Source organism: Chelonia mydas, chromosome 2 (genome assembly GCF_015237465.2).
Source record: "Chelonia mydas isolate rCheMyd1 chromosome 2, rCheMyd1.pri.v2, whole genome shotgun sequence".
In the NCBI taxonomy this organism is placed as follows: domain Eukaryota; kingdom Metazoa; phylum Chordata; order Testudines; family Cheloniidae; genus Chelonia; species Chelonia mydas.
The window spans coordinates 248,094,069-248,121,501 of record NC_057850.1 but is presented as its reverse complement, the minus strand read 5'-3'; the positions used below and the strand labels follow the sequence as shown (position 1 = coordinate 248,121,501).

General features: G+C 41.9%; 2 protein-coding genes across 5 annotated transcripts in view; both read right to left on the bottom strand.

Annotated features, from left to right (window-relative positions):
- Positions 1–7,920, bottom strand: part of EXOG (exo/endonuclease G) — a 32,363-nt gene extending 24,443 nt beyond the window's left edge. Inside the window, exons 1-4 of the mRNA XM_037891147.2 lie at positions 7,692–7,920; positions 5,277–5,426; positions 3,496–3,635; positions 1,518–1,594 (exon numbers count right to left, since the gene is read on the bottom strand). Of these exons, the coding sequence (XP_037747075.1) occupies positions 1,518–1,594; positions 3,496–3,635; positions 5,277–5,426; positions 7,692–7,851 (527 nt within the window). The 5' untranslated portion in view covers positions 7,852–7,920. The remainder of the gene's footprint in view (positions 1–1,517; positions 1,595–3,495; positions 3,636–5,276; positions 5,427–7,691) is intronic.
- A 3,792-nt stretch (positions 7,921–11,712) lies between these two features.
- The window catches only part of ACVR2B (activin A receptor type 2B), a 158,663-nt gene continuing 142,942 nt past the window's right edge, over positions 11,713–27,433 (bottom strand). For all 4 annotated transcript variants that reach the window (XM_037891145.2, XM_037891144.2, XM_007059431.4 and 1 more), the window contains 2 exons: positions 24,923–25,053; positions 11,713–22,413 (listed from right to left, as the gene is read on the bottom strand). In XM_037891145.2, the coding sequence (XP_037747073.1) occupies positions 22,219–22,413; positions 24,923–25,053 (326 nt within the window). In that variant the 3' untranslated portion in view covers positions 11,713–22,218. The remainder of the gene's footprint in view (positions 22,414–24,922; positions 25,054–27,433) is intronic.

The window sequence follows — 27,433 nt, the reverse complement described above, 5'->3', positions numbered from 1 at the left end:
CTACTTAAGCCAGAGGAGAAAAAAGGAAATTGTCCCTCTTGTAGTAGGAAGAGGGCCTGAAACATAAGCCCTTATATTAGAGATGTGGTATGAGGGCTAAACTAAAGTAGTGATCAAAGCTTTGCTGCAATAAAGCAAAGTTAAGTTGTGAGTAAAAGGCAGGACCTGCGCACAGAATCTGGCAAGAACAGGCCTAATGTTGCAGAAACACACATTCCAAAGAAGCGCTAGGCACAGGCCATGCATGCAAACACATTCCAGAAGGGTGGTACCAGAACATCCCGATACCAGCACATTCCCCAAAGATAACAGGAATATGTTGATCCATCTTAAAGATAAGGTCAGGATAACAACATGATGGATAGAGATGTTTTGATCAAAACAACAGGTACAAGGTGATGGGTGGTAACGGGCTATGTCAGAAGGTGTCAACTAACTACATCAGAGGGGCAATACGTAACTTGTTTGTACTGATGTATAAAACAGAGTCTCAGGGGGAGTGTCTTTAGCCAGCCTAGGGGGCAGTGGAAAGTCCCGCCACTGATTGAGCTGTGTCCATTGTCATGGGCATACATGTGCTAGTGTAACTGTAGACATTGATCCAGGGAGCTAGGACCATTCTTTGTTCGCAATAAACCTGGCTGGGTGCCTTCATACCTTAACGTATCTTGTGGTCGTTGGGCAGATCGCTCGAGGTCTGCTGTGCCAAATGTCTGCGCAGAGCTGGGACAGCACAGAGGGAGAACACACACACACGCAGCCAAACATCTAACACCACCTACAACTGGGCTTCACCCTGACACAGACTGTTGATCTGGCATTTACCTGTTCCTGACCTCCTGGTATCCTGACTCAGCCTGAATCTTGGTAACTGCCTCCTGGTTCCTGCCCTCTGGTTTGTCTCTGAATTCTAATCTCCTGGTATTCCAACCTGGCCTGATTCCTGGTAATTGGCTCCTGGCCCTTCGGCCTGTGCCTGACATTAATCCCAAGGCCAGGCCACCCACGCCCTGGTCTTGACAGCTTGTACAGACCTCTGTAACCCACAGGAGTGGGCCCCCTGTGAGAGCAATGGACCCAGCAGCCCAGAATCACTAGACTCACCTGAATGGGCCACCTGCCTTCAGGTGGCTAACCAAGCCCTGAAGGATTGGGTTGCACAGCTGACCTGACTCTTGATCCCTGCCCTCCAGTTTGTCTCTCAATTCTGATCTCCTGACGTTCCAACCCGGCTTGGCTCCTGATGTCAACCCCTAGGATAAATAATTATATTCACCTAACTAAATCCCTCCTACAGTTTCTATTGGATAATGCACCAAAATGATTGCATATTGTTCTTGGCTCTGCCTTTCCTCTTGGAGGAGGCTGCAATATGTAGCATGCAGTATTCTTGCACATGGCTTGAAAAGTGCTTAGAAATCCTTTACTATATATATGTAAGATATTATTAGTGTTTTACCACTGACTTAAACTTAGTCTTCATCTTACACTTAATCCATAAAAAAGTAACATCTTACCTGTTCCAGAATCCAGCATTATTTTTGTAATTCTGGGGCACAATGTTGGACAGGTAAAATGTTTCAGCCATAGCTTGCTATATAAAGAAAAAATGGTGCCGTGTTATTGAAATGTTATTGAGATAGGCTGAAAACGAAGCCAAACTTTAGGAGGGTTTGAAATCAGAACCCATATCTAGATCCAAACTTCAGAGCTGGACATTATTTACATAATGGGTAAAATCAAAATCCTAGATCAGAGCACCGCCGAAGTACTGGGGCGGAAGTAGAGATAGAAAATTGGGATATGATCTTTGCAGCTCAGGCCCATCTATCGTTCTACAGAAACTTTCAGAAGTGTATCCATTTTTGGAGCCAGCAAACAAAATAATATTTAAGCATAACATTGAATGACAGTATGGAATTAAGGTTAAAGGGTCATTAGTTTGTAATTAGTTTGGGAGTAGCTGGCTGCCTTTTCTGGAGGGGAGGGAAATTTGCACTTACAGTTCTTATTTCCCAGATTGGTTCAATACGTTTTTGCCTTTACTTGGCAGGAAAGGTTTTACATTACCAACATTTTACAATTTTAAAAATATACAGGGTGCAGATGGTGGAATGGTCAGCAAGGCCCTGATCCTGCAAAGGTTTATGCACCTGTTTAACTTTACAAATTGTGAGTAGAGTTAAGTAGGTGCACAAACACTTCAGGATTGAGGTCCAAGTAATTCCAGAGAAGACAGAAAAGGAGTACTAGTGGCACCTTAGAGACTAACCAATTTATTTGAGCATAAGCTTTCGTGAGCTCGGATGAAGTGAGCTGTAGCTCATGAAAGCTTATGCTCAAATAAATTGGTTAGTCTCTAAGGTGCCACTAGTACTCCTTTTCTTTTTGCGAATACAGACTAACACGGCTGCTACTCTGAATCCAGAGAAGAAGTAACCTTGGCCTTCTTCTGGTCCTATACATTTACACATATGTGAAAAAACATGAAAGTAAAATCTCAGGCTCTTATCCTGCATCTTATTATTTTATTTCATTTTAAGTGCTTTTTCAGATTCTCCTTATTCACAGAAGTTAAGGATCTGGCAGCAATATTTAGAACAATGCTTAGTACGGGTAGCAGTTGTGCAAACTGTGAAATATTCCAGTTCGCATATCTAACCCTATTTTAGTCCCGGGCTTCATTGTACAAGCTGCTAAACATGTTGAAATAGCTGGAATAACAGACAAAATCCATCAGTGACCCTTCCACTATAAGTAAAATGACTAGTGCATTAATTTACTACGTAACACAGTGCTGCCATCACCCTGCTCCACAGCATATTACATTTCAGGACAGAATGCACTTTCAGTCTGCTTCTAAATAGCAAATCATCTCTACTATGGAACAAAATCAAACTAGGACCAAAAAGAACCAAGGCTGCTTTGTTAGTCAGCCAAGGGATTAAGGGACCAATATTTTGGTATGCTTATTTTACAACTTCATAGATCAGGTAAGTAAAGACACTTCGTAGACTTTAAGAGCACATCTAAGGCAAATGGTAAGGCAGTCCCTTAATTCACTTCATACACAGAATTAGAAAGAGAACAGATCTTTAAATCATCTAAATTATTCCCCTGCCAGTGAAGGGCAGCTCTTTACAGTATGTTTGCTAGTGCTTTGTCCATCGAGGTATAAATATCTTAGTACCTGTTGGCTAAGAGGACAGTGCTGCTTTCCTCCACTCACTTATTAAGTAAGCATCAGAAGAGACCTTTAAGGTGTGATAAGTAAATCATCCCCATGTTACAGATAGAGAAGCCGGGGCATAGAAAGTTGTGAGTTGCTCAGTTTTACAAGGAAGTCTACAGCAAAATCAGGATGAAAACCCAGAACTCCTGATTCCATGTCCTATCCCTCAACAAGTAGGCCATGCTTCCTCTCAGAAAAACCCATTATAAATAAATTTTAGCTCACCTTCCCACTGACAGACACAAGTTAAGAAGGATTCTTACTACTGAAAATTTGTTATCTCCTGCTGGTGCCATATGTCCTCGCGACCACCCGCTCCCAATGTAGTCTTCATTGACAGCACTAAACATGAGAGGGATACTAGGATCTGGTCTGAATTTGCAGTGCCTTCGATCTGCGTTGCCTGAGGAACAACATACTAAATAGTTAGGTTATTAGCAAACCATCATCATTACAGAATAAAAAGAGCTGTTTCCCAATGTGCCTTCCCAAAGTGCTTACATTTCAGGATTCTATATACGATCTGAGTATTATTTTCCTCCTCGATTTTGATAGGACTATGTCTTTATCAGAGTAGCAAACAGACATATATCAGAACTGCATGTCTCAAGATATTTAATCTCAACTGTTGGTTAGTTTGATTCTGATACTTTGGACAACATTTTAATATGTCAGATGGTTACAGACACTCAAATACAATTTTAAAATTACTGCTTTCATCTGATGAACCACTGACGTCAATGGGACTACTTACAATCAGGTCTAAGTGCTTGCAGGATCATGTCTGTAGTTTTGAAAGCTACCATGAAGATTGCGATTGAGATAGAGCAAAAGGGATGCTACTTATTTTGCAGTTATACAGGTACCTTTTGTTACCCATAACAACTTCCAATATTAAAACTGAAATAATTCTGTAAACTTAAATTAAGACGGTGGTATATTGTTTGCATTTCATTCAGATGGTGAAAACAGTTATTTTCTTACATATGCAGTAGAAAAGAGGGAATCAGATGCGCACAAGAGAAATAGTGGAACTAAGGCAATGTAAATAATGGGTTACAAAGAGTATGTGTTACATACTGAGTAACAAATGTAATACAATGTGCTACTTTAATTATTTCGTTTTGATCAGTTGATCCCACTTGATTCAACTTTCCTCAAAATGTTATTTCAGGGCTATATATTACCTACTCCTATTTTTCTGGCACTTTATATTTTAACTAAATTTCTCATAGAGCTATTCTGACTAATTCAGACTCTGATCCTGCAAAGACAGACAAGGGGTAGATCCTCAACTGGTGTAAACTGTGATAGCTCCATTGAATAGAGCTATAACAATTTACAGCAGCTGAAGATTTGCCCCAGAATCACCTTTAAGCACTTGAGTAATCCACTGCCTTCAAGGGGACTGTTCCAGTGAGTGAAGTTAAGCATGTTTGTAAATGGGTGCGGCGTTGGGGCCTAGTTTATGTAGTTTAATTTTACATTGGTAGCCTCACATTCATTAACCCATTAACCTTTTAAGACCCACTTCTGCAAGGTCACCTACAACAAATGAGTGTTTCAGACGTACACACAGTCGCTGAACCACCAGACTTCTCTGTGTAAACTGTACAACCACCTCATCTTATACCTGTAACTCATGTCCTTCCTGACCCCTCCCCTTCAAGCTGTATGGAATATACTCAAACCCGTCACATTTGTCACGTAAGCCCCGAACCTGCAGAGAAATCCTTCAATATGCTCCCTTCTGCCAGCACATAGTCCCACGAAGGAAAAAGGCACTTGGAACAGGCATGAGGACTTGCACTGGCAGATCCCTGTTACAGGACTAGGGTAATCAACCCAGCACTTCCATGTAGCCTCACTGATTTTGGTGAGACTCTCAGTGGGCGCACAGATCCAGCTCCACAGAGCTCATTGGAGGATTGGGTCGCAGACTGAAAGATCTTCAGAACAAGACCTATCCCCTTTATGTATTTTCTGTGACGTGCCTATCCCACTTGCGGGTGCCATCAAAACAAACAAACACACACATACATACCCAGTGTCTTCTGTTTTGAAATATGTTCAATCACCCATTTAGGCACCCGTTTTGCCTGATCATAAGACAGTGCATGATTTGTGTAACATCTGGTCTCTGTTCCAGCTACAGGGAATCCATACTGTTCCAGAAGAGACTCTTCCACTGGTTCTAGGGGGGAAAACAAACAAAAAATGACCCTCAGATGAAACGGGGATTAGAAACAAAAGAGGGAGGGGAACGTCGCTCATGTTTCTATACATAGTATTGAATAACGCTCTATTTGATTTGAACTGAAAACGTATCTAAGACCAAAAAAAATACACTTAAAAGACAGGTTTCAGAGTAGCAGCCGTGTTAGTTTGTATCCGCAAAAAGAAAAGGAGGACTTGTGGCACCTTAGAGACTAACAAATTTATTTGAGCATAAGCTTTCGTGAGCTACAGCTTAAAAGTTATTCTTAAAAGAATAACTCATGTCCACCAGAGACATATCCATGCTTGACACCAAACTTGCATTAAATATTTAGAGTGCAAACCTGTAAGGATAACTCCCCACATTCTAACCCCCCTGCAATGAAGCCAGTGGGTCTTAAGAGCATTTACCGCACCACAGGATGCACTCAGTCCCTCACAGAAGCAAACTTTAACTTCCCAGTTCAACAAAGCACTTAAACATGAACTTTGCCAGTGCAACACATTGACATTCACACATTGACCTCTGTGATCCACCAGGGCCTGTGTAACAATGGAGTAGAACGCTTTGTGGTTTATGAGGAGGGTTTTGGGGGGGCTGATGAGGGAGGTGTATGGGAGCAGGGCAATGAGGAGGGTTGCTGGGGGTGCTGATGAGGCGAGGGGAGGAAGGTCTATGGGGGCAGGGCAGTGAGCAGGGTTTTGAGGGGCTGATGAGGGAGGGAGGGAGGTCTATGGGGGCAGGGCAGGGCAGTGAGGAGGATTCTGGGGAGGCTGATGAGAGGGGGGAGGTCTATGGAGGCAGGGCGATGAGGATGGCTGCTGGGTGGCTGATGAGGGAGGGGAGGGAGATCTATGGAGGCAGGGCAGTGAGGAAAGTTTTGGGGGGCTAATGAGGGAGGGGAGGGAGGTCTAGGGGGCAGGGCAGTGAGGAGGGTTGTTGGGGGTGCTGATGAGGCGAGGGAAGGGAGGTCCATGGGGGCAGGGCAGTGAGGACGCTTTTGGGGGGGCTGATGAGGGAAGGGAGGGAGATGTATGGGGGCAGGGCAGTGAGGAAGGTTTTGCAAGGGCTGATAAGGGAGGGGAGGGAGATCTAGGGGGGCAGGGCAGTGAGGAGGATTTTGGGGAGGCTGATGAGAGGGGGGAGGTCTATGGAGGCAGGGCAGTGAGGATGGTTGTTGGGGGGCTGACAAGGGAGGGGAGCAAGGTCTATGGGGGCAGGGCAGTGAGGAGGGTTGTTGGGGGTGCTGATGAGGCGAGGGAAGGGAGGTGTATGGGGGCAGGATAGTGAGGTGGATTTTGGGGGGCTGATGAGGGAGTGAAGGAAGATCTAGGGAGGCAGGGCAGTGAGGAGGATTGCGGGGGCTGACGAGGGAGGGGAGGGAGGTCTATGGGGGTGCGACAGGGCAGTAAGGAGGGTTTGGGGGGCCTGACGAGGGAGAGAAGGGAGGTCTATGGGGGCAGGGCAGTGTAGAGGGTTTTGGGGAGCTGACAAGAGTGGTCTATGGAGGCAGAGCATGGCAGTGAGGAGTATTTTGGGGGGCTGACGAGGGAGGTCTATGGGGGCAGAGCATGGCAGTGAGGAGTATTTTGGGGGGCTGACGAGGGAGGTCTATGGGGGCAGAGCATGGCAGTGAGGAGGGTTTTTGGGGGCTGACGAGGGAAGAGAGGGAGATCTATGGGGGCAAGGCAGTGAGGAGGGTTTTGGAGGCTGAAGAGGGGAGAAGCGAGATCTAAGGGGGCAGGGCAGTGAGGAGGGTTTTGGGGGCTGACGAGGGGAGAAGCAAGATCTAAGGGGGCAGGGCAGTGAGGAGGATTTTGGGGGGCTGATGAGGGAGAGGAGGGAGATCTAGGGGGGCAGGGCAGTGAGAAGGATTGTGGGGGCTGACGAGGGAGGGGAAGGAGGTCTATGGGGGCGAGACAGGGCAGTGAGGAGGGTTTTTGGGGGCTGACGAGGGAGGGGAAAGAGATCTAAGGGGGCAGGGCAGTGAGGAGGATTTGGGGGGGGGGCTGAGGAGAGAGGGGAGGGAAGTCTATGAGGGCAGGGCAGGGAGGAAGATTTGGGGGGGCTGACGAAGGAGGGGAGGGAAGTCTATGGGGACGGGGCATTGAGGAGGGTTGGGGGGGGGAGGCTGATCAGGCCGGGGGGCAGGGCTCTGGGGCTGGCGGGGCCGGGGACTCCCAGGGCAGGGCGTTGGGCACCGCGAGCGGGAACTTCCTCCCCCCCCGGCTCCGCTCTTACCCTGCGGCCGCTCGCGAGGGGCCGCCGGCGCGGGGCCGGGCTGGCTGCGGAGGAGCCGCAGCGCGGCCAGGCCGGAGGCGGCGGCGCCCAGCGCGGCCCCGCAGACGAAGCCCCCCAGGAAGCGGCGCTTGGCGAAGCGGGCGCCCCGCGTCTCCGCCATGGCCCGGCCTGGGGAGACGGCTCCCACTCCGCGGCGGCAGCTCCCACTCCGCGGCGTCCCCACAGAGCCCCCTGCTGGCCGGCCGGGGAGAGGAGCCGGGCCGCCCGCCAGCCCCAGCCTGCGGGGCGCCCGGCCCAGGGCCTGGGGCCGGCGAGCTGCACGGTGGGAAGAAGCCACCCGCGCTCACGGGGGGTTTCCCCGCCCCGGGCGCTTCTTACATTAAGAGTCGCTTATTTTCCCCCTGAAAGCTCCGCTCTCGGGCTTCGTTCAGGGAAGGCCTCCCGCCGCGGTTCCACAGGAGGTCGGGGGAGATGCTGGCAAGGGCTGCTCCGCGGCTTGGGCTCTGTTACTCTGCCCGGCCTCAGCAGCCCTGCCGCTCCCTGGAGCGGAGCCGGTGCCTGTTCAGTAAAACAGAGTCTTCAGCTTGTAAATTTAGTCTGGCACTGATCCGGGTAACCCAGCGAGCCCCAGTCAAGAATTATGCCTTAGGAAAAATAGGGAAAAGCAGGGGCCAGCTGCCAGGCTCTCCTAGGCCGAGCTTTCCCGGCAAAGATTTCTATTTTGTTTAGATGTTTCCACTGCACCCATGAATAGCCAGGTACTTTCTAAAAGCTGAAAGACAGTAAAGTTATGTCCTCAACCTTCTCTTCCACCCCGCAGCGGGAGGAAGGCACGTGAGAAGCATGTGCATTTTCTAAAGATCTTAATAGTTAAGAGTTGCTGTGTGGAAAAGCACAGGGGAGCTGAGATCATCTTTACATCCTGGAGTAATGAGTTCTAAAGGCTTGGGGCCCCTGGGAGAGGAACCCTGGCTCCGGGCTTGTCTACACTACAAATTTAGGTCGACCTACTGCCACCACAGTAATTCAAGTGGCTGTTGGTGTCCACACTACCCCACTTTGCTGGTGGAGCGCATCCTCACCAGGAGCATCACCAACTGAAATGGGGCACTGACAGTCAGGCAGGACTCACAGCTGGAGTCCCCCACCTGCCCTGAGGTGACAGCCCCAGCTGTGAACCTAGCCCCCCCAATTTCACAACAGGGAGCCTACCAGCCTCAAAACAGACATTCTTGCCCTTGTCTCTGGCTCAGAGCTGTAGGAGCTCCAAGGGGAGCTAGGAGCCCAGGCAACCAGGTTCCCAGCTGGGAGCTCCACGCACAACTGAAAGCCTGGAGTTTCAGTGCTGGGCAGCCTAGCACCAGGCTTGCAGCTTGGCCTGTCACCCCAGAGTTGGGGGGGGGGCGGGGGTTGGCACAGCTGTGAGCCTCACCAGGCTCAAGTTCACAGTACAGAGCCTACCAGCAGAAAAACAGACATTCGTGTCAATTCACAGGTCCCCACGCTGCTGAAGTAAGTACTGCAGCATCTACAAGGATACTGCCTCACTAACTACACTGGCATAAGTGCTACGCCTCACATGGAAGTTGAATTTTATCAGTGTAGCGGGCCACTTACTTTGGCAGAAGCAGCAGTCTAGTATAGACACTGCCATAATTAGGTCAACGTACGCTGCCTTAGGTCATCCTAATTCTGTAATGTAGACCAAGCCTCAGGCACACAAGCTTGTGCCTGCTGGCAGATCTTTCCATTGTTTCTGAAAAGCAGAGCTGTTGAGAAAGGGCTACTCACTCCTTCAATTCCCTGGTCCTCCAACTGAGGGCCTTGAAAATAAGGACGGAGGGTACTCTGAAATCCATATTTAGGCATCTAAATAACTGGCCTAATTTTCAAAAATGCTCAATGCTCAGCAGCTCTCCCAGACTCCAACTGGGCAGGCCAAGTGGAAAGAGGACATGTTAAAAAAAGAGTAACTATATTATATAGACAAAATAGTTGTCAGAGTTCCTTCCCCACTCTGAACTCTAGGGTACAGATGTGGGTACCCACATGAAAGACCTCCCTAAGCTTATTCTTACCAGCTTAGGTTAAAGACTTCCCCAAGGTATAAACTTTGCCTTGGCCTTGAACAGTATGCTGCCACCACCAAGCGTTTTAAACAAAGAACCAGGAGAGACCACTTGGAGACGTCGCTCCCCAATATATCCCCCCCAAGCCCTACACCCCCTTTCCTGGGGAAGGCTTGATGATAATCCTCACCAATTTGTACAGGTGAACACAGACCCAAACGCTTGGATCTTAAGAACAATGAAAAATCAATCAGGTTCTTAAAAGGAGAATTTTAATTAAAGAAAGGTAAAAGAATCACCTCTGTAAAATCAGGATGGAGAATACTTTACAGGGTATTCAGATTCAAAAACACAGAGGATCCCCCTCTGGGCAAAACCTTAAAGTTACAGAAAACAGGAATAAACCTCCCTCTTAATATAGGGAAAATTCACATAAAACAAAAGAAACTAATCTGCCTTGCCTGGCTTACCTATACTGGTTGCAATATTGGAGACTTGGATTAGGATGGGTTGGAGAAGATAGATTTCTGTCCGGCCTCTCTCAGTCCCAAGAGAGAACCACCACGTAAACAAAGAGCACAAACAAAAGCCTTCTCCCCCTCTGTCCCCCAAGATTTGAAAGTATCTTGTCCCCGTATTGGTCCTTTGGGTCAGGTGCCAGCCAGGGTAGCTGAGCTTCTTAACCCTTTACAGATAACAGGATGTTGCCTCTGGCCAGGAGGGATTTTATAGCACTGTATACAGAAAGGTGAGGAGTACTAGTGGCACCTTAGAGACTAACCAATTTATCTGAGCTCACGAAAGCTTATGCTCAAATAAATTGGTTAGTCTCTAAGGTGTCACTAGTACTCCTTTTCTTTTTGCGAATATAGACTAACACTAACTCTGAAACCTACAGAAAGGTGGTTACCCTTCCCTTTATTTATGACGAGTAATTTGTGAAAATGTTATTTGTGCTGATACTAGTAACCAATCCTCCAAAGGAACACACAACACAACCCAAAGACATAACCAGAGAGCATCTCAGCACTGAGAGTCAGACCAGGGTACCTTGCTCAAAATCCTTTTGCACACCCATTTGCAAAAGAAGCCCTCCTCTCACTGAAGTTTTGGTGATATTTAGTTTCTAGCATCATGCTGAGTTACATAAGTAGCACAGAGATTCCAGTTGTCAAAGTTCAGCACAATTTCCTTGAGGTCTTCCCTCTCCCACCACCACACCCACTACGGTGCAGATCAAAGATGACACATGGGGACAAGAGGAAGGTGCAATTCCAATCCTAGCCCTGACATCCACTCTGTCATCTTGGACAACCTCCTCTGTACTTTAGCTTCCCCATCTATAACACAAGGGTAACATGACTCCCAGGGGAACATGAGTTAATAAATGTTTGCAGAACACTTCAGTGCTAAGGATTAACTGAAAATCATAATATTTGATGTCCCTTGGTAGCTGATGAGGACTTCTGTTGGCCAGGTACGCTGCTCCCACACCTTACCCCAACATGCTCATGCTGTCTATTTCCATGTATCTGGTCCTGGGACAGTAGGAAAGAATCAGAGAGCTTAGTGCTCAACCTATGCACATGCTCATGGGATTTGCCTATGTGGCAGTCCTTTTTATTAATGAATTATTTGTTGCCACGTCTCCTCTCACACACAGAGGCCATGAGATTTTCATAAGCCTTTAGATAGTATTTAAGGGCATATCCCATGACTGAATAGATTCAACTGGAACTTCATTTTCAGAGTTTCACCTCCCTCCAACAGGAAGAATGTTCCAGGTGATGGGGTGGAATTAGGCAGGCTCCAATTCTGTGCAAATTTTACTAGATGGCAAGGAGGCCATAAACAATGAAGATGCTCTGCAATGTATTTTAAAAGCAAATAATTCGGGCAGATGTAAAGAAAAAAAGGCCTTTAGAAGTTGCATCAATAAAAGAAGAGCTTAATATTTGTAATTTATTGTTTATTTTCATATACAAAAAGATAAACTTGAAATAGTTCTTTCTAGTTTTTTTCCTCCTATTTGTTGGGGTATAGCTGCTTCACACAGGGCAAACACTACATTCATACTGGTTTATTCGGGCACCCAGTGCAAAGCTGAAGCAGCAAAACCCCAACTTGGCAGATCTAATTTCAATCTTGAGACTCATTTCTAAAATACCACAGTAAAAAGGAACAAAGATCCACTGCAAATTTATGAACTATGATACAATGTTCTTTCCAAAACGTCTTCATTTCATAACTGCAATACAATGGATGTCTGCTTTAGGCCATTTTATGTGTGTGTGTGTGTGTGTGTGTGTGTGTGTGTGTGTATTTTTTATATTATATATATATATAAAAAATCAGCACACAAATTTATATATATAGATATATAAAAAAAATCAGCACACTTCAATCCAAAAGGGGTTACAGCAATGAGCTGAACTCCGTATACTTTTTTTCTTTAACAGGATACTTCAGTATAACTTTTGTTAACTCAGTAGTACAAGCTAGCTCTGTTCTACATTTTTAATAGCTACAAGAGTGAAATATAACCTACAACATTTACATTTCACATATCCTGGTATACAAACAGTATTTATTGAATTTGAGCCAAGGACCAAAAGAATCTTTAAAAATTATTTCACCATCTGATAGAGCTTCCTGTGATTTACACTCAGTTTACTTCTGCAGTCTTCTAAATCATTTACTTAATCTCATTGTCAGAGTTTATTAAATCATTCAAACTGGAAATCCTGGAGAAACAGGTTACTGCAAACTCTTATGTATATTCTATATATACAAGTTAAGTAACACAGCGTAATAAGACTTAGCTATCCATCCTAAAACTGATATACACATATTTCACTAAGCTAGACAAGTCTTAGGATTCTTTAATATTTTTTTTAATAAAGCACAAATTTAGAAGTAGCTGGTAAAACTGATAATATGACAGTTTAAAATGACAAATGGTTAGGGTGAAATTTCTTTCTGCTGGTGCCAAAACATTTTCAGTTTTGTACTATGCTGTGTTGTTTAACTGTATCTGTCTAATGTTACATGCAGAAAGCTCTTCCACAAGAATTGACATCAAACTGTACATAAGTCAAGTCAACTTTATAGTATAAAATTAGTCAAATTTCACAGAAATGTGAAAAATATTAACAGGTGAAAGATTAAGCCTTCAACTCTATCATGAGGATCATGCAGAATTCATAAGCAGATATTTCAAACAGACTGACAATGGCATTGTGCGGACTTATGGCATAGAATTAAGATCAAGAGGCATGTTACTCAGGGCTTGTACACACTAGCACTTACTTCAGTACAATTTAAATCACTCAGGGGTGTGGAAAAGTTCCCCGTCCTCCCCTGAGTAACATAAGTTACACCGACCTAAGCGCAGGTGTGGACCGTGCTCTGTCGGCAGGAGAAGCTCTCTCGCCGACCTAGCTACCACTGCTCAGAGAGATGGAGTAATTAGACCGACGGGAGAGCTCTCTCCCGTCATCACAGAGCGTATGTACTAGCAGCGCTACAGCGACGTCGGTACAGCTGTGCCACTGTAGCAATTCTAGCACAGACTAGCCCTTAGTCTGCAGCAACCACCTCCGTGAATTCTGATGGACCTAACAGCTGTTTTTGCACCATTACATAATTGCATGGAAAGGCCATCGGTGTTCTAAAAAGTTTCTTCTGGGAGATTTTAATACGTTTGTAAAAGGTGTACCAAAGATTCCCTGTAACCATCAATAGCCATACAAGGATTTGACACTTACACTAATGCTTTTTTTTAAGGGTCACTGATCACCTTCTTCCCTTTAAATTACTTAATGTTTGGATATGAATGTTACTATTTCATATAAACTGCAAACTGCATTGGTGTATCTGGTATCTGGCTAAAATTAAGACACATTTTAATCCATATTTCCCAAAAAATGACCAGTGAGAACAACGTTATAGATTTTTTCCTTCGGCAAAAACTGGTAGGGCTTCAATTCCCTTCAACCAGATACTGTTACGGAATACTCTGTTAGTGTTGAAGCTGACTGTATGAAAAAGACGGGAATAGAAAGGTAAAGTCCATTCATATTATAGGGCTCCATCAAGAGAAAGTTGTTTTGGCTATTACACACCATGGACATCCTAAACCCTTACCACCTAGCCACCTTTTTATGAAGTTAGAGGGTAAATTTGCAGCCTAGAAAGGCCACTAACTACTACTCAGTTAGGATTTCAAAATGACTCTGTGATGGTCACTGGTTAAGCTTTAATTCATTGGAATAGTAGAGAAAGTCGAACAAGATACAGCCACTGCTTTCCTTTTTACAGGGACAAAATCTACAGAAGTCTTCCCAGAATGCACTGTGATATACTATAGTTTTACAACACTAATCTTATCGGAATGTTCTACACTGAGTTTTTAACAACTGGAAATGTCACTGAGCCCTCCGCTTCAGAGAAGGCCAAGACAAATGCAGGAACAGCATTTTAATCACATCATCTGTCCCAATACAGAAAACCGTAGAAATCAGAAGATTAATAAAGGAAGCACTTTTCAGATAACACCCTCTTGATCTATATCCAGCACAATGCCATTAGAGAGCTTTACAGAAGCCCTTTTGGTTTCAATATTGGAAAACGAAAAAGTTTGCTTTTCTTCAGTCCTTGGGGATCTTTTTCATTTATATATATATTATATATATATATATAAACACCCATATGTAGCAGGTTCCTATTTGTGTATGTTACAATATTGTAGTATCAAGGAGAATCCAGATAGCAACACTGTATGAGGTTTGAGGTAATTGGTTCTTGAAATACCTGGATCACAGACTGCATCCAGAAATAACAGCTGGGCAATGAAAAGTGGGTTCTTTTTCAGACAGAAAAAAACAAGTTAAAAGTTACAGCAGTTGCTTTTACATGTTAAAAACAAAGGCACAACAGAATAGTGTTACATTTCAGAACTGAATGGACATAACAGAAGTATGATCTTTCAGTGGAATTGTCTCAGAGAGGATTACTACTTATTTCGTGGATTACTTCAGTTATCGGAGCAGAATTTTAACCAAACTCAGAAGTTTTAGGGAACAAGAAGTTCCATGTATTATTAACCAGGCACTTTTAAAAAGTGCTCCAGGAACACATTTATCTACCTTGGCTCAACTGAAGTCAATTCAACAGGGCCAAGATTTTACTCAGAGGGCACGTCTACACTGCTGCAGCTGTGCCGCTTGTGCGCCTTAGTGCAGGTGCTACCTATACTGGTGGAAGGGGTTTTCCATCATGTACTTAATCCATCTCACCGAGAGCTGGTAGATAGGGCGACGAAAGAATTCTTCTGCCAACATAGCTGTGTCTACACCAGGGATTAGGTCAACCTAACTACAGTGCTCAGAAAGCAAAAATGTTCACAGCCCTGAGTGACATACTTAGGTTAATCTAATTTTTAAATTTAAACCAGGGCTCATAAGACTAATACAGAAGTAGGATCTGCCATTACAAAAGGCAGGAACTGCTCAAAGTCTTTCAAGAGCGGATTCTAAAGTGGATACTGTCAGGTCGGCTAGGCCCCAGAGAATTGTTGTCGTGTCAGTGAAAACAATTTGTTTGGATTAAAGATTTTTACTGCAATGTTTGCAATGTGGACATTGTGGCATCAGAGTAGTGCACGAGACCCAGAAAGCAAAACTGGCTGAAAAGCAATACTGTCCAGTCTGGTTACACTGTCCAAGCTAAATTAGATATAAAAAGTGAACAGCCAACGTAAGTGGTGAAAAGTACGTTTTAGAAGTTTTTTTTTAAAAAAAATTCAAGAACACCTTTGATTAGTAAAACAGATTAGGAAATTTATAGGATTTTTAACCTGGCAATGTCCCACTCATGCTTTTTAAAAGAAAACAAGAAAAAGCATCCCTTACATTGCCAGTGAAATCTGACTTCTGAAAAAGAACACCTGTCTCAATATCCTGGAAAAGCCTGACCTGTTTATGACATCTATACAATTGGAAGGGAAGGGACTTCTAGAAATTTGTTTTATTGGGTTTCTGCTGGCAACAGTTCCTTAGAGATCATATCATCAATGCATCAGAAGAAGCTGCTATAAATGGACATGTCAATGAGTAAAATCAACCCAAGTATTTGGTCTTTGAAAATTCTCAAAACTCGGATTTCACAATCCACTGCAGCATCACAGCACATGCATGACAGCACACTGATCACACATGGATCTTTGCACGGATATATGAAAACAGCCTTCTTGGTTAAGTCGAAGCTGGCCATACAAAAGCAACAAGCCTCTTTTGCAGAAGGGATGAAACATGCAAGGTAACCAATTAGAAATGTACAGTGCAGTCCCCAAAACATGTCCATGTACTTCCAACCTGCTTATTAAATGGGTTTCAGATTAAACTGTTCCATCCTCTATACTTTGATGTAGTGCAGAGTTAGATTAAAAATTATATATATATTTTGCTGTGGTTACACAAAACTTTTCTCCCTTTTCCCTGCAGAAACATATTAGACTTTACAAAAATAATTTGTGGTATAAAAGAACAGTCACACAATGTAGAATTTTTGCTTGTATATGTAACTAAAATATATATTTTTTTTTCCAAAGTAAAAAAGTTAAAATGTTCTTATTTCCCTCTCTTATTATATAGTCTACCTTTTATTTACAATGTTACCAAACAATATTCTGTATGCAAAAGTGATATAGTTGGGGGGTGCTTCCTGCTTAGTAACTTCTCAACCAAAGTACTACCTGGATAGGACTGCAACAACTTCATGCTCACAGTGTTATCAAGCAGTAACTTCTGCAACTTAAATGTCTCACTTTCATACAAGAGATTAGTTCTTTCTCCCGGAAAACTGGGTAAACCTCTGACAGTCTGTCTAGAAGGTAGTGCTACTGGAATTATGTGTGTGTTTTTCAGTCTAGATGCTGTTAGAGGAGAAATCATTACTCCTGGTAAGAAGGGCCCTGATCCTACAAGGTCTGCACATGGGAATTCCCACCAGGAATTCTGCATCCAATGAACTTCCATGATTAGTCAGTGACTTCAATGGGAACAGAATTGAGACCTCAGTATTGGGTGAAATGTAACTTGCTAATCAGAGAAATGGGAAGGGACATTTGCTGCATCTTGCCCCTGAAACTCAGAGATTGAGCATGCGCACTTGGCATTTCCACAGGTGTAATTCTTATCTAATGCTTTTTGTGGGCAGGGAGAGGAGCAGAATTTCACCTTAAAAGTATGAGAGAAGTCTAAGACACTGCATCTCATACCTTAATAAAAATGACTATGGAGACACAAAGGTCCAAACCCGTAAGGCTTTTAAAAAAAAATCCCTTTCCAACTTTGATCTGTACCCTCCTTTACTTATCTCAACATCACAACTTGGGGCTTGTGGAAAATTCTGAATGCAAGTGGGTTTTATACTCATCTTTGCAAGTGTTGATAGACCTAAGGAAATTAAAGCATCTTAGATTAACCCCAATGATTCTGGGAACTCAAAATGTGGAGAGATACTCTTGACCATTAAAAATTCTTATTCACAGACATAACACATACAGTAAGGGCCAGCTCCTACACTCACTGTCACTGACCTAAGTGGGAGTTTTGCCTGACTATAGAGAGCAGGATTGGGTAGCAAATTACTTCTATGATTTAATATAGGGAGTTGTTTTAGTACTTCTATAGTGAGAATTGGGCTTACTTAAGGTATGTGTGGTACCAGGTTTATATTTTTTAAATAAACTATTCAAGAGCATAACAAAACTGCAGGAGGAATTAGTAGCTGACTTTCACCCAGGATGGGTTTAATTTAAAAAAAAATCATTTACTTTAAGTAGTAGTATTTAATTTAATTCATACTTAGCCAACAATCTGTGGTATCAGTAACACAACTAACTATGTCTTAGATAATAATCACTTAGAAGGTTCAATAAAATTTTAGGAATTGATGGATTCATTGAATTTTAAGCCTTTCTATAAGAACACAGGTGCTAGGACCACAGTGTGTGTCTTAAAATTCTTATTCTGATCTAGATTGTGATGCCCTAGCTCACACGGAGTAGTACCCTTATACCTCACTGACTGCAATATGAAGAACGGACTCACAAACCAGCCCTAATTAACTTTACAAAATCTTGATCTGATTTGTGGGTGGCTGCTTAGTTCTATTGCAAATGTAGCCCCAAAATTATTCATATCTTTATCTTTTTTAGTATAATAGGAAATTTTGTCACTGGCTCCTGCTAGGAAGTTAAAACAATTTTAAAATCACTTTCTAGAATATACTATTCTGACACTCATATAAGAGACTTGTAAAGGATGACAGAACAAGTCAGCTGTGTTGGTGGCAACAAACTGAACAGACTACTTCTTTGGTAGGTTGCTAGAGATTACTTGCTGATGCGGGCAATATAAAATCTGTATTCCGCATGAATAAATTAAATGCTGCTTATCAAGGACTAATTCACAGCCTTCCTTATAAAATGCACATATATTTAAACATTCATGCAATGCACTAATTTCCAGCCCTGGTACACTGATATTAACATTGTTTTAGCAGTTAGCAGATCTATCCTGTATAGTCAATTTCAGCTCCTGTAGAGTTTCCCAGCTTAAAATGTGAACTCATACTTGAGTCAGCCAGATAACTAATTAAGTCAGTGTGACAAATTCATAACCTGAGTTAAGATAAACGCTGATGAAATCCTGGCTCCCCTGAAGCCAAAGGGAAATTTGCCATTGACAATTGCCACCCAGGATGTTTAAAATTAACATTAAACTATGAACTTTGAATATGAAAATTTTAAAGAGCATATTTTAAATAGGCTTGTCTCAAAGTTTGCAAATGCCGTGATCACTGGCACTTCAAAAATGAAAATACATGGTCCTAATCATATTCAAGGTGTTGAGGGGAAATGGCTGCAATTGCTTATAACTGCTACACCTGTGGAGGTGCCTTATTGCTGTCTTAGGAAATGTCTTTACAATACTAAACAAAATTCCAATGGATACTGTAAAATGACAGTTCAAATGCTGGATTAGCAGTGATGAAACTATTTGCTTGGTATTTAGAAACCTGTGCAGTTGATGAGAACAATCATCTACATGAAAAACTTGCAAGTTTAACTTAAATTTGTACACCTTTGTTTAAACTGGTGCAAATTTTTATGTAGACAAGACCTCAGGACTTCCTTCTCTGACATACTAACATGCACTCACACACACACACTCATCCCACAATCACATTTAAATTTGTAACTGAACATATATGCCCTGCAGAAATTCCCTCTTACCAGTTACCAAGTTATGTTCACAAAATGATCTATAAGGAACTGTAAAGCCAGAGAAGATGCTAGTATCTCACAACCAGTGTTTGGTCAAAGTTGGTATGTCCTTACAGTTCTCTGAAGTAAAATAAGCTACATGTTAAGAGTTTTTATTATTCTTCCTCAAAAGACACTGTTGAGGAAGAATGTCTAATAGGCTATTGAAAATCATATGGCACTTTCAATAAATACTTTAAAGCTTCTTAAATAAATCAGTTTTAAAAAAGCAACTACTGTAACAAGCCTGTTTTATCCATAACACATAATTCTGAAGGAAAAAATCCAGAACAGCACAAAGATCATAATAGTTAAAAGACAGTACAGCTTTTACTTTCCATAACAATCTAGACTGGCTCCCATTTCAGGAAAAAACCTACAAAACTACAGTTTATTCAATCTTAAGTCTTATCTAGAATCCCACCCCCAAAGCTTGTATCACTCCTTTTCAAAACACTAAACCACATGTATATAAATCTCAGTGCAGAAATGTATTCACAAAGCAAAAGAAAGGCCCCAATCCTGCAAACACTTATGCACATGCTTAACTTTAAGTATGTGAATATTGCCACTGACTTCAACAGAACTACTTGCATGGTTCACTTTAAGCACTATGGCGTTTGTAGCATTGGGGCCAAAGATGTTAACCATCAACTGGGCCATGAACTGTGCCAGAATTTTATTATTTTGCCTGTGTTTTTGTCCAGGTTTTCTGAACAGGGTCACATTAAAAATCAGAAACATCAACATACACAAATACACTTACATGTGTGCACATATTAATATGCAAATATACATTCAATAACTTGAAAAACGTGTTTAAGATTTTATTTAGACAGACAAATTAAGGCAACTACCTTACTGTCTCTCCAATATCAAGGACTTTTATCAAGGTTTTTAAAGCCATGCTTTTGAGAAAAATAATTTTCATCTTTTTTTCCAGGCGATAATTTTGTTTGCTTAATAATTTACACCTAGACCAAGATTCCCTGTTGACATTTTGTCAGTGACAAAAAAAATCCCAATTTGTCTATAGAATATATATTTTTACATCATAAAAAGGTCATTTGTTTAGGGCAATATTTTGGTATAAAAGCAAATAAAGTTTAAAAGTTCTGGCAATCAAAAGAGGAAAGATAACTTTCAGTCTAGCAAGACATTGATTTTTGTATTGATGTTATATTCTGAGAAAAAGTAAAATTATTTAATAAAAAGATGTACTGTCCTTTCACTGAAACAGACCAAACACAAAATGGAAACAACCTTCACAAACAAGAGTGAATAATGCCCAGATACCTTATATAGGCAGTTATTCTACAACTGTATACAGTTATTTACAATGGTGCTTTATAAAACAAAAAATGGTAGCACTTCCTAAAAGATGTTGGAACTTTTTTTCTTTTTTTCTTCTTTTTTTAAAACTCCCTTGTCATAAAAGCCAACTTACATTAAAATAGACTTACTACAAGACAACACAACTAACAAAATATATAATAAAACTCATACAAGTAGAAAATTCTGAGGTATTTCTGGTTTGAGGTGGTCTGTGGTCATGAAGTTTAATTTTTTTTTTTTTTTTTTCAGTTTAAACCTCGGAAGCCACGTAACATGTTGTGTGTGTGTGTGTGTGTGTGTGTGTTTTGTTTTTTAAACATTGCATGTTTTGCAAATTAAAAAAATATTTAAATGTTGAATCAGCAGCATTAGGAACATTCACTGACTAGAGCAAGTTTATGGCATACTAGAGTAACGGTATTTTAGAATATGCACCACTTTAAGACAAAAGAGTTTAGTCACAGATAAAGAGAAAGCTGAGTCAAAGAAATTGGTTTAACAGATTCTATGGTTAACTCTAATGCTGCTCTGTTACCTCCCTATATTCTGCAATTTTACAATTCAAATGATTCTTGGGTGCAACTGTCTGCTACTGACCCAGGTAATGTTTTCCCCTCCAGTTAAAAAAAGGCCTTTCTACAGAGCCAGAAATCATACTTTTCTTCTTTTTAACCATCTGCACTGGTAGCTTGGGCTAAGCAGTTATCCAGCCCTGAGGCCTTATTCCCTGAACTGCTACTGTATTTAAAGCAAGATATAAATGCTTTCAAATCTTCCAATACTTTACAGTGTGCTTCTGAGAATACACTGCTACTTCTCTCAATTACACTGCTTAAAAGCATCTTTTTCCAATTCTAACCTGGAGTTTTAAATATGTGTATATATATATATATATATATATATATACACACACACACACACACACCCCCCCCTATGGTTTGGTTTTGTTCTTTTAACACCCAAGCCTGAGATACTGGGGGAAGTAAGAACTAGTACCTTGCTTATCCCATTGGCTCTTTGACCCAACTTTCTCCATATGCTGCGGTGATAAATACTCTGCCTCAAAAAAGTTCTTCCCCTCATTAACTGGTTACCTGAGAAGTAGCTCCATAGCAAATGATGTTTCTCCAAATGCTGCAAAGTCCAACGTCACTCTCCCTTTCCCTTATACTAAACACCCCCCTTTAATTTTACCATCAAAGAGTTAACATTCTCTTCCCAGTTTCTTGTGTTCTTTTCCGTTACAATGACACCCGTTAGATCCGTAAAAGACACATCTGCTGTTTGTTTCTTTTTGAAGCTCACTGTCTAAAAAAAGAAAATAGGGGAAAATAATCCTTTTGAGGAAGGTGTAATCTTATGTAACAGTCTTAAGTTTCCTCCAAAGTTTACAGCATTGCGTTTTCTAAGATGGTACGTGGTTTTCCTTTATGTCAGAGATGCTCTGCGTTGAAGATAGACGGATAAAGAGAAACCCAGAAAACTGAATTTAAAAAAAACCACAAATGAAGTGAGTTTGTTGAGGTTCTGAGGTACCTGCACCTTTTCTGCATTCATTAGTCGGCACCTGAATGCTTGCTGAGATGTCTTCTTTTTTTTTTTTCTTTTTTCTTTTTTTTTTTTTTAATACAGTAGAGCAATGTGCTGGTAAAATTGATCCAATCCAAAAACAACAACAACAACAACAACAATAAAAAGTCAAGATAAAATAGCAGCTGCATTCATGTGTTTGTTGGGTTTTTAAACTTTTTTTAAATCCACTGAGTCTGGAAAGACAAAAGTGAACCAGGACTTAGATACTAGACTCTTTGGGTGGCAAGTCCACGTTGGTGACAGATGTCACGATGGAAACGAGGCAGTCCGAGGTAGTGCCGTTTACTGATTTACGGATCTGAGAAATGCGCTCCTCGACACAGCCTGCCGAAAGCCGAGCCTCTGCATCGTGGTCCCAGCATTCTTCAATCGTAACACAGAGCTGTGCCAAACCCTGTAGAGGCAAGAGAAAACACACATTTAGCAAATGGATTCTCGCTGAAACCTTGTTTTTAGAGGGAAGAGAGGGGGTGGCATGTTGAGCAGCACACAGAGTCTGGCAGCAGATGTAAGAGAATCTGGGCACATCTCTTAAACAGAAGATCCTATGGGCTTGTCTATAAGAATGGTTAGTTTGTGGCAAGACAGTATGTAAATTTACCCCTCACTAGTCTGCTGTGGACCCTGCTGCTGCACACTAAAAGTTTCCTAGTGTGCTCTGGTCTACCCTGCTTTAAAACAGGAGCAGATCAAAGCACGCTATAAACTCCTCATGCACAGCAGCAGTGTCCACATAGACACGTAGAGCACAGCAGGCTAGTGTGAGGCAGATTTACTCCAAGCCCTTCTATTGTCCCTATGTCAATATTGCCAACCCTAGGTTCTCAAAAATCCTGAGTTAGGCCTCAAAATATTATAAGAGTACTTTAAAAAAAGTTGTGTTTGTTTGTTTTTTTTAAATAATACACTTAAGTTCTTTGTCTTATGGGTCCTGACTCTTTAGGGTGCACTCGGATCAAGCTTTTTCCCACAGACATGAAGGAAAAATCAAAGCAGAGATTCTCAACTCATCACTTGATTCCAGGAACAGGAATTTTAAGAAAAAGAAAATTAAAACACCAAATACTCCAAGACTTGCGATAATAGCACGAGAGTTGGCAACTTTGTTACAAGTACTATAAAACTCATCTTCCTAAAGAAATACTGCTTCATTTCTATGGGAAAACTGTTATATTATGTATTCTCACTACATATTGTGTTATTTTTATAGATATATCAAAACAAATTATAGATAGATAGTGTGTGTGTGTGTTTCGTCATCCTATAAAATTACTGGATTAAACACCCGACCTTCCGTACAACTAAATGCAGGTTATTAATAATCTGAATTTTATCCAATTTTGAATAATCAGGATTCACCCATATATTACAACAACTAATATTAGTCCCTGGTTTTGGGGAAATAGAAAGAATTTAAACCACCTGAAACAATGGCAACTATAAAAAGAAAAGGAGGACTTGTGGCACCATAGAGACTAACAAATGTATTTGAGCATAAGCTTTTGTGAGCTATAGCTCACTTCATTGGATACATCTGATGAAGTGAGCTGTAGCTCACAAAAGCTTATGCTCAAATGTCTCTAAGGTGCCACAAGTCCTCCTTTTCTTTTTGCGGATATAGACTAACATGGCTGCTACTCTGAAAAATGGCAACTATGTGGCTGAAGATAGAGGTATCTAGCATCTTCGCTAGTGCACGGGGACTGGACAGCTCAGCGACTGAACCTTTTGCCTTTAGGTCATCATTTTTAATTCAGCACAGGTAAGTCATCTAACAGTTCACTGGCTCGTGTGCAATGACTTGGAGGTCTCAGTTTAATTAGTGGACAGGTGCCCAAAGCACAAAAGACTCATCACTGCAATTAGCACCTTTGCTGGCATTTCTTCAGAGAGAATGAGGACTGAATGGGCCTGGAGACTGATATACTCTCCTGAACAGGGTTGAGACATGTTGGCTTTCAGAATGTGGAGGAAGCTTGCACTGCCACTGACTGTGTGTGGGCCTGTTCTATAGGTAAACTGAGGGCTTCGTTTTCAGATATCAATCTGGCCCATCTCACAAGCACTAAGCCTCAAAAAAAGCTAATGCCAGGGGGATAGGAATCCTTTTCACTAAATTAATGCTCAAAAAATTATAAAATATTCCATCTCTGCTGACGCTGGTGAAGGGTGAAACAGCTTAAAAAAAATCAAATCAGTTGATTAAAACCACAGTAAAAGAAAGGACAAACTATCCAACAGAATGCGTTTCAGAGTAGCAGCCGTGTTAGTCTGTATCTGTAAAAAGAAAAGGCGTACTTGTGGCACCTTAGAGGCTAACCAATTTATTAGAGCATAAGCTCTCGTGAGCTACAACTCACTTCATCACTGCATAAGTGTCACATGCCCTGGGTTCGATTCCCAATGCTTCCACTGGCCTTCTGGCTGACCTTAGGCAAATCACTCAGTTTCCCATCAGTAAAATGGGGACATGATACTGACCCCCTTTGTAAAGTTCTTTGAGCTCTGCTAGTGAAAAATGGTATACAAAAGCTGCATACTATTATTTTTAGCTATGGATTTTTCTTCTTCTAGTGATATTCTATATCATACCAATGAAGGGGTGGGGAGGAAGAAGTCTGGGAAAGAGAAGGTGATAGGGACTGTTTTTAGAGGTGCTCAGCACTTGTAGTTCCCATGGAATCGTGGATGCTCAGCTCCTTTGAAAATTAGGCCCAGGAGACTAGAGAAATAAAGTTCATATGTAGTTTAGTTTATGCCTCAAGACAGTTCCATTCTGCCAAACTGTTAAAAGATAATTTCCCTGATGTAAGTGGCTTGAAGTTAACATCTAATGCTCAACTGCATTGCTAATTCCAGTCATCAGGGGAAACATTTTAAGCTGTTAAATAGATGGGACGTACAGGGTGTTTCAGCCAGTGATCCTTGAAAGCAGGCCGCATCTTTTTGTGAACCACCACTTCCTGCAGGTCCTCAAGGGATGGATGCTGACCTATCTCCTCTTCAAAAGGCAGCATATACTCATCTACTGGACCTGAGGTACATGGAGAGAACTATGTTAATACAGAGAAGGACTCTATTGAGTAGACTTATCTCTTTACTTAGGCTGAGCTGCAATTCCCAAGCAACAGAAAAACCCAGTCAAAGCAAAGCATCACATACTATGCATGTCACATCATTTTATACCAATGTGATTTACATTCCCCCTTCACAAAACCGTTCTGCCCTCACTGCTAGTTGTCAATTCATGAATTTGATACTGATGTCTGCTATGAACCCCAAATCTTGCACAACACTCCAAATTATGCCTTTTTCCTAGTGGAAAATTAGTGCGGCATTTGTAAAAAAACTAAGAAAGTTAACACCAAATCCCACTTGATTATGTTTGATGTATGACTCCAAATACACACAATGTCCTGGCAGCAGATATTAATATGTCAGTCGCTTCATTTTAGTCACTGACTTGCTAGGTCAAACACCAATGAAATATTTCTCATTTGTTCTTTCATGACTTAGTCTGATCAGAGACTTATGGCAATAAAGCAATAACACAGCCATTTGTTTTTGGTTACTACACTGCAGTGGCGGTCCTGAGAACCGACACTTTCCTGAAGAAGCCAGCCCTGATTAAGTGACAGACAGCCTACTTGGCATCATCAATTTAGGTAGCTCTAGCACAGTTATGCTATTGACAGTATTGTCCAAGTAACAATGCACAGCTTGGGAATGTTCGGATAGTTCTTGCAATTCGTTGATGTTTCAATGGACCTCGACATAAATGACCCAAGATGGAAAGCAGGAATGTAGTAAGGCTAAACATAGCTAGGATCAACCCATAATGTAGGGCCTCAAAATTTTTAATGTATTCAGGCATATGACAAACTCAATTTTTGAGCCACTTTAGGGAATAGGATCTGGAGAAACTTGCTCTGGGTCAATTCTGCTTTGAAAAGTGATCCACTATAACAGGACAGCAACTTCCAGAAATCTGATTCAGGGTTAGAGAGCTAACTACACTGTAGAAGAGTACAGAAGCTTTCGTTTTGACCCTTCTCTGTACAGTTAAGTCTTAATCCACACTGGGAGCTGGACCATGCCAAGCACAAATGCATTCTGAAATAAACTGGTTAGTCTCTAAGGTGCCACAAGTACTCCTTTTCTTTTTGAGAATACAGACTAACACGGCTGTTACTCTGAATTCTGAAACAATGTCATTCTGTGAGAAAAGGGCTTGAAAACTGCAAAGATGATAGTTTACCAACAGGAGTAGAGGCACATTTTCTTCTCCAGGGAGAATTTTTGTTTTAATTGTGCTATAGACTATCTCCACTTAGCATATATAGAATGATTTCTGAACACTTCACCTATCACGAGTATTCATGTGAACTGCTCTGAACCATAACAGCATGTGAAAACTTTTCTAAGCAGCAGTGTGGACTCCCAATTGTGGCAATAAGTTTGGTTTATTGAAACATCATTTGGCATTTCATAATGCTTGGATGCGCTCTTAACAAATATCACGCTGACTGAATTGAGGATTTTTTTTTTAGGGTTCTCATGCATTACTGCATGGTCTCTTTGGACCAAGTTGTGACCTCTTTCAAACTTGACAGTATTTCACGTGGGTTCCTTCAAACTGAAGGCCAAAAAAAAGAAAAAAAAAGAGCTGGATAATTTTATCTGCTCATGAACTGTAAACCATCAAGACTACAATATTTAAATATGTGGCTATTACTCTGAAAAGTGACTAAAAAAGTCCATTTAGTTTTTCCCTGTTGATGTGGTGCCAAATCAGTAAAACAAATCTAAATATTTAGCCCCCAAATAAGCCATCTCTATTGATAGGACGATGCTAATGACCTTCCCATGCACATCCCCCACCCCGTCAAAGTATCAGGACTGTTCCAACATGCCTCTAGGGAAAGCCTGAATGAACATTTGCAACATGCTGTGCACATCAATAAACTGATGGCTCCACTGAGGCAGAAACAGAATAAAAGGGGCCTTAGCTGGAGCTACCTGCTGGTAGCCACCTGATATACAAAGCTTGAACTGTTGGCACAAGCATCTGGCTGATCTCAAAATGAGAGAAGGAAAAGGAGGAGAGAGGTGGTCTCAAAGAACCAAGGAACCAAACCATAGGTCAAAACAAACACTTGAAACTGAACTGGACACTAGCGCAGTCTATGGAGCACTGGTATAAACAGCAGCACTGGTGAACCCACTATACTTGCAGGCAGCTTAGGGTATGTGTACATTGCAATTAAACACCTGCACCTGGCCTGTGTCAGCTAAGTTGGGGCTAGGGCTGTGGGGCTGTAAAATTGCAGTATAGACATTCAGGCTTGGATTGAAGCCTGGGCTCTCAGATCTTGCCGCCTCATGAGGTCCCAGAGCTTGAGCTCCAGCCCGAG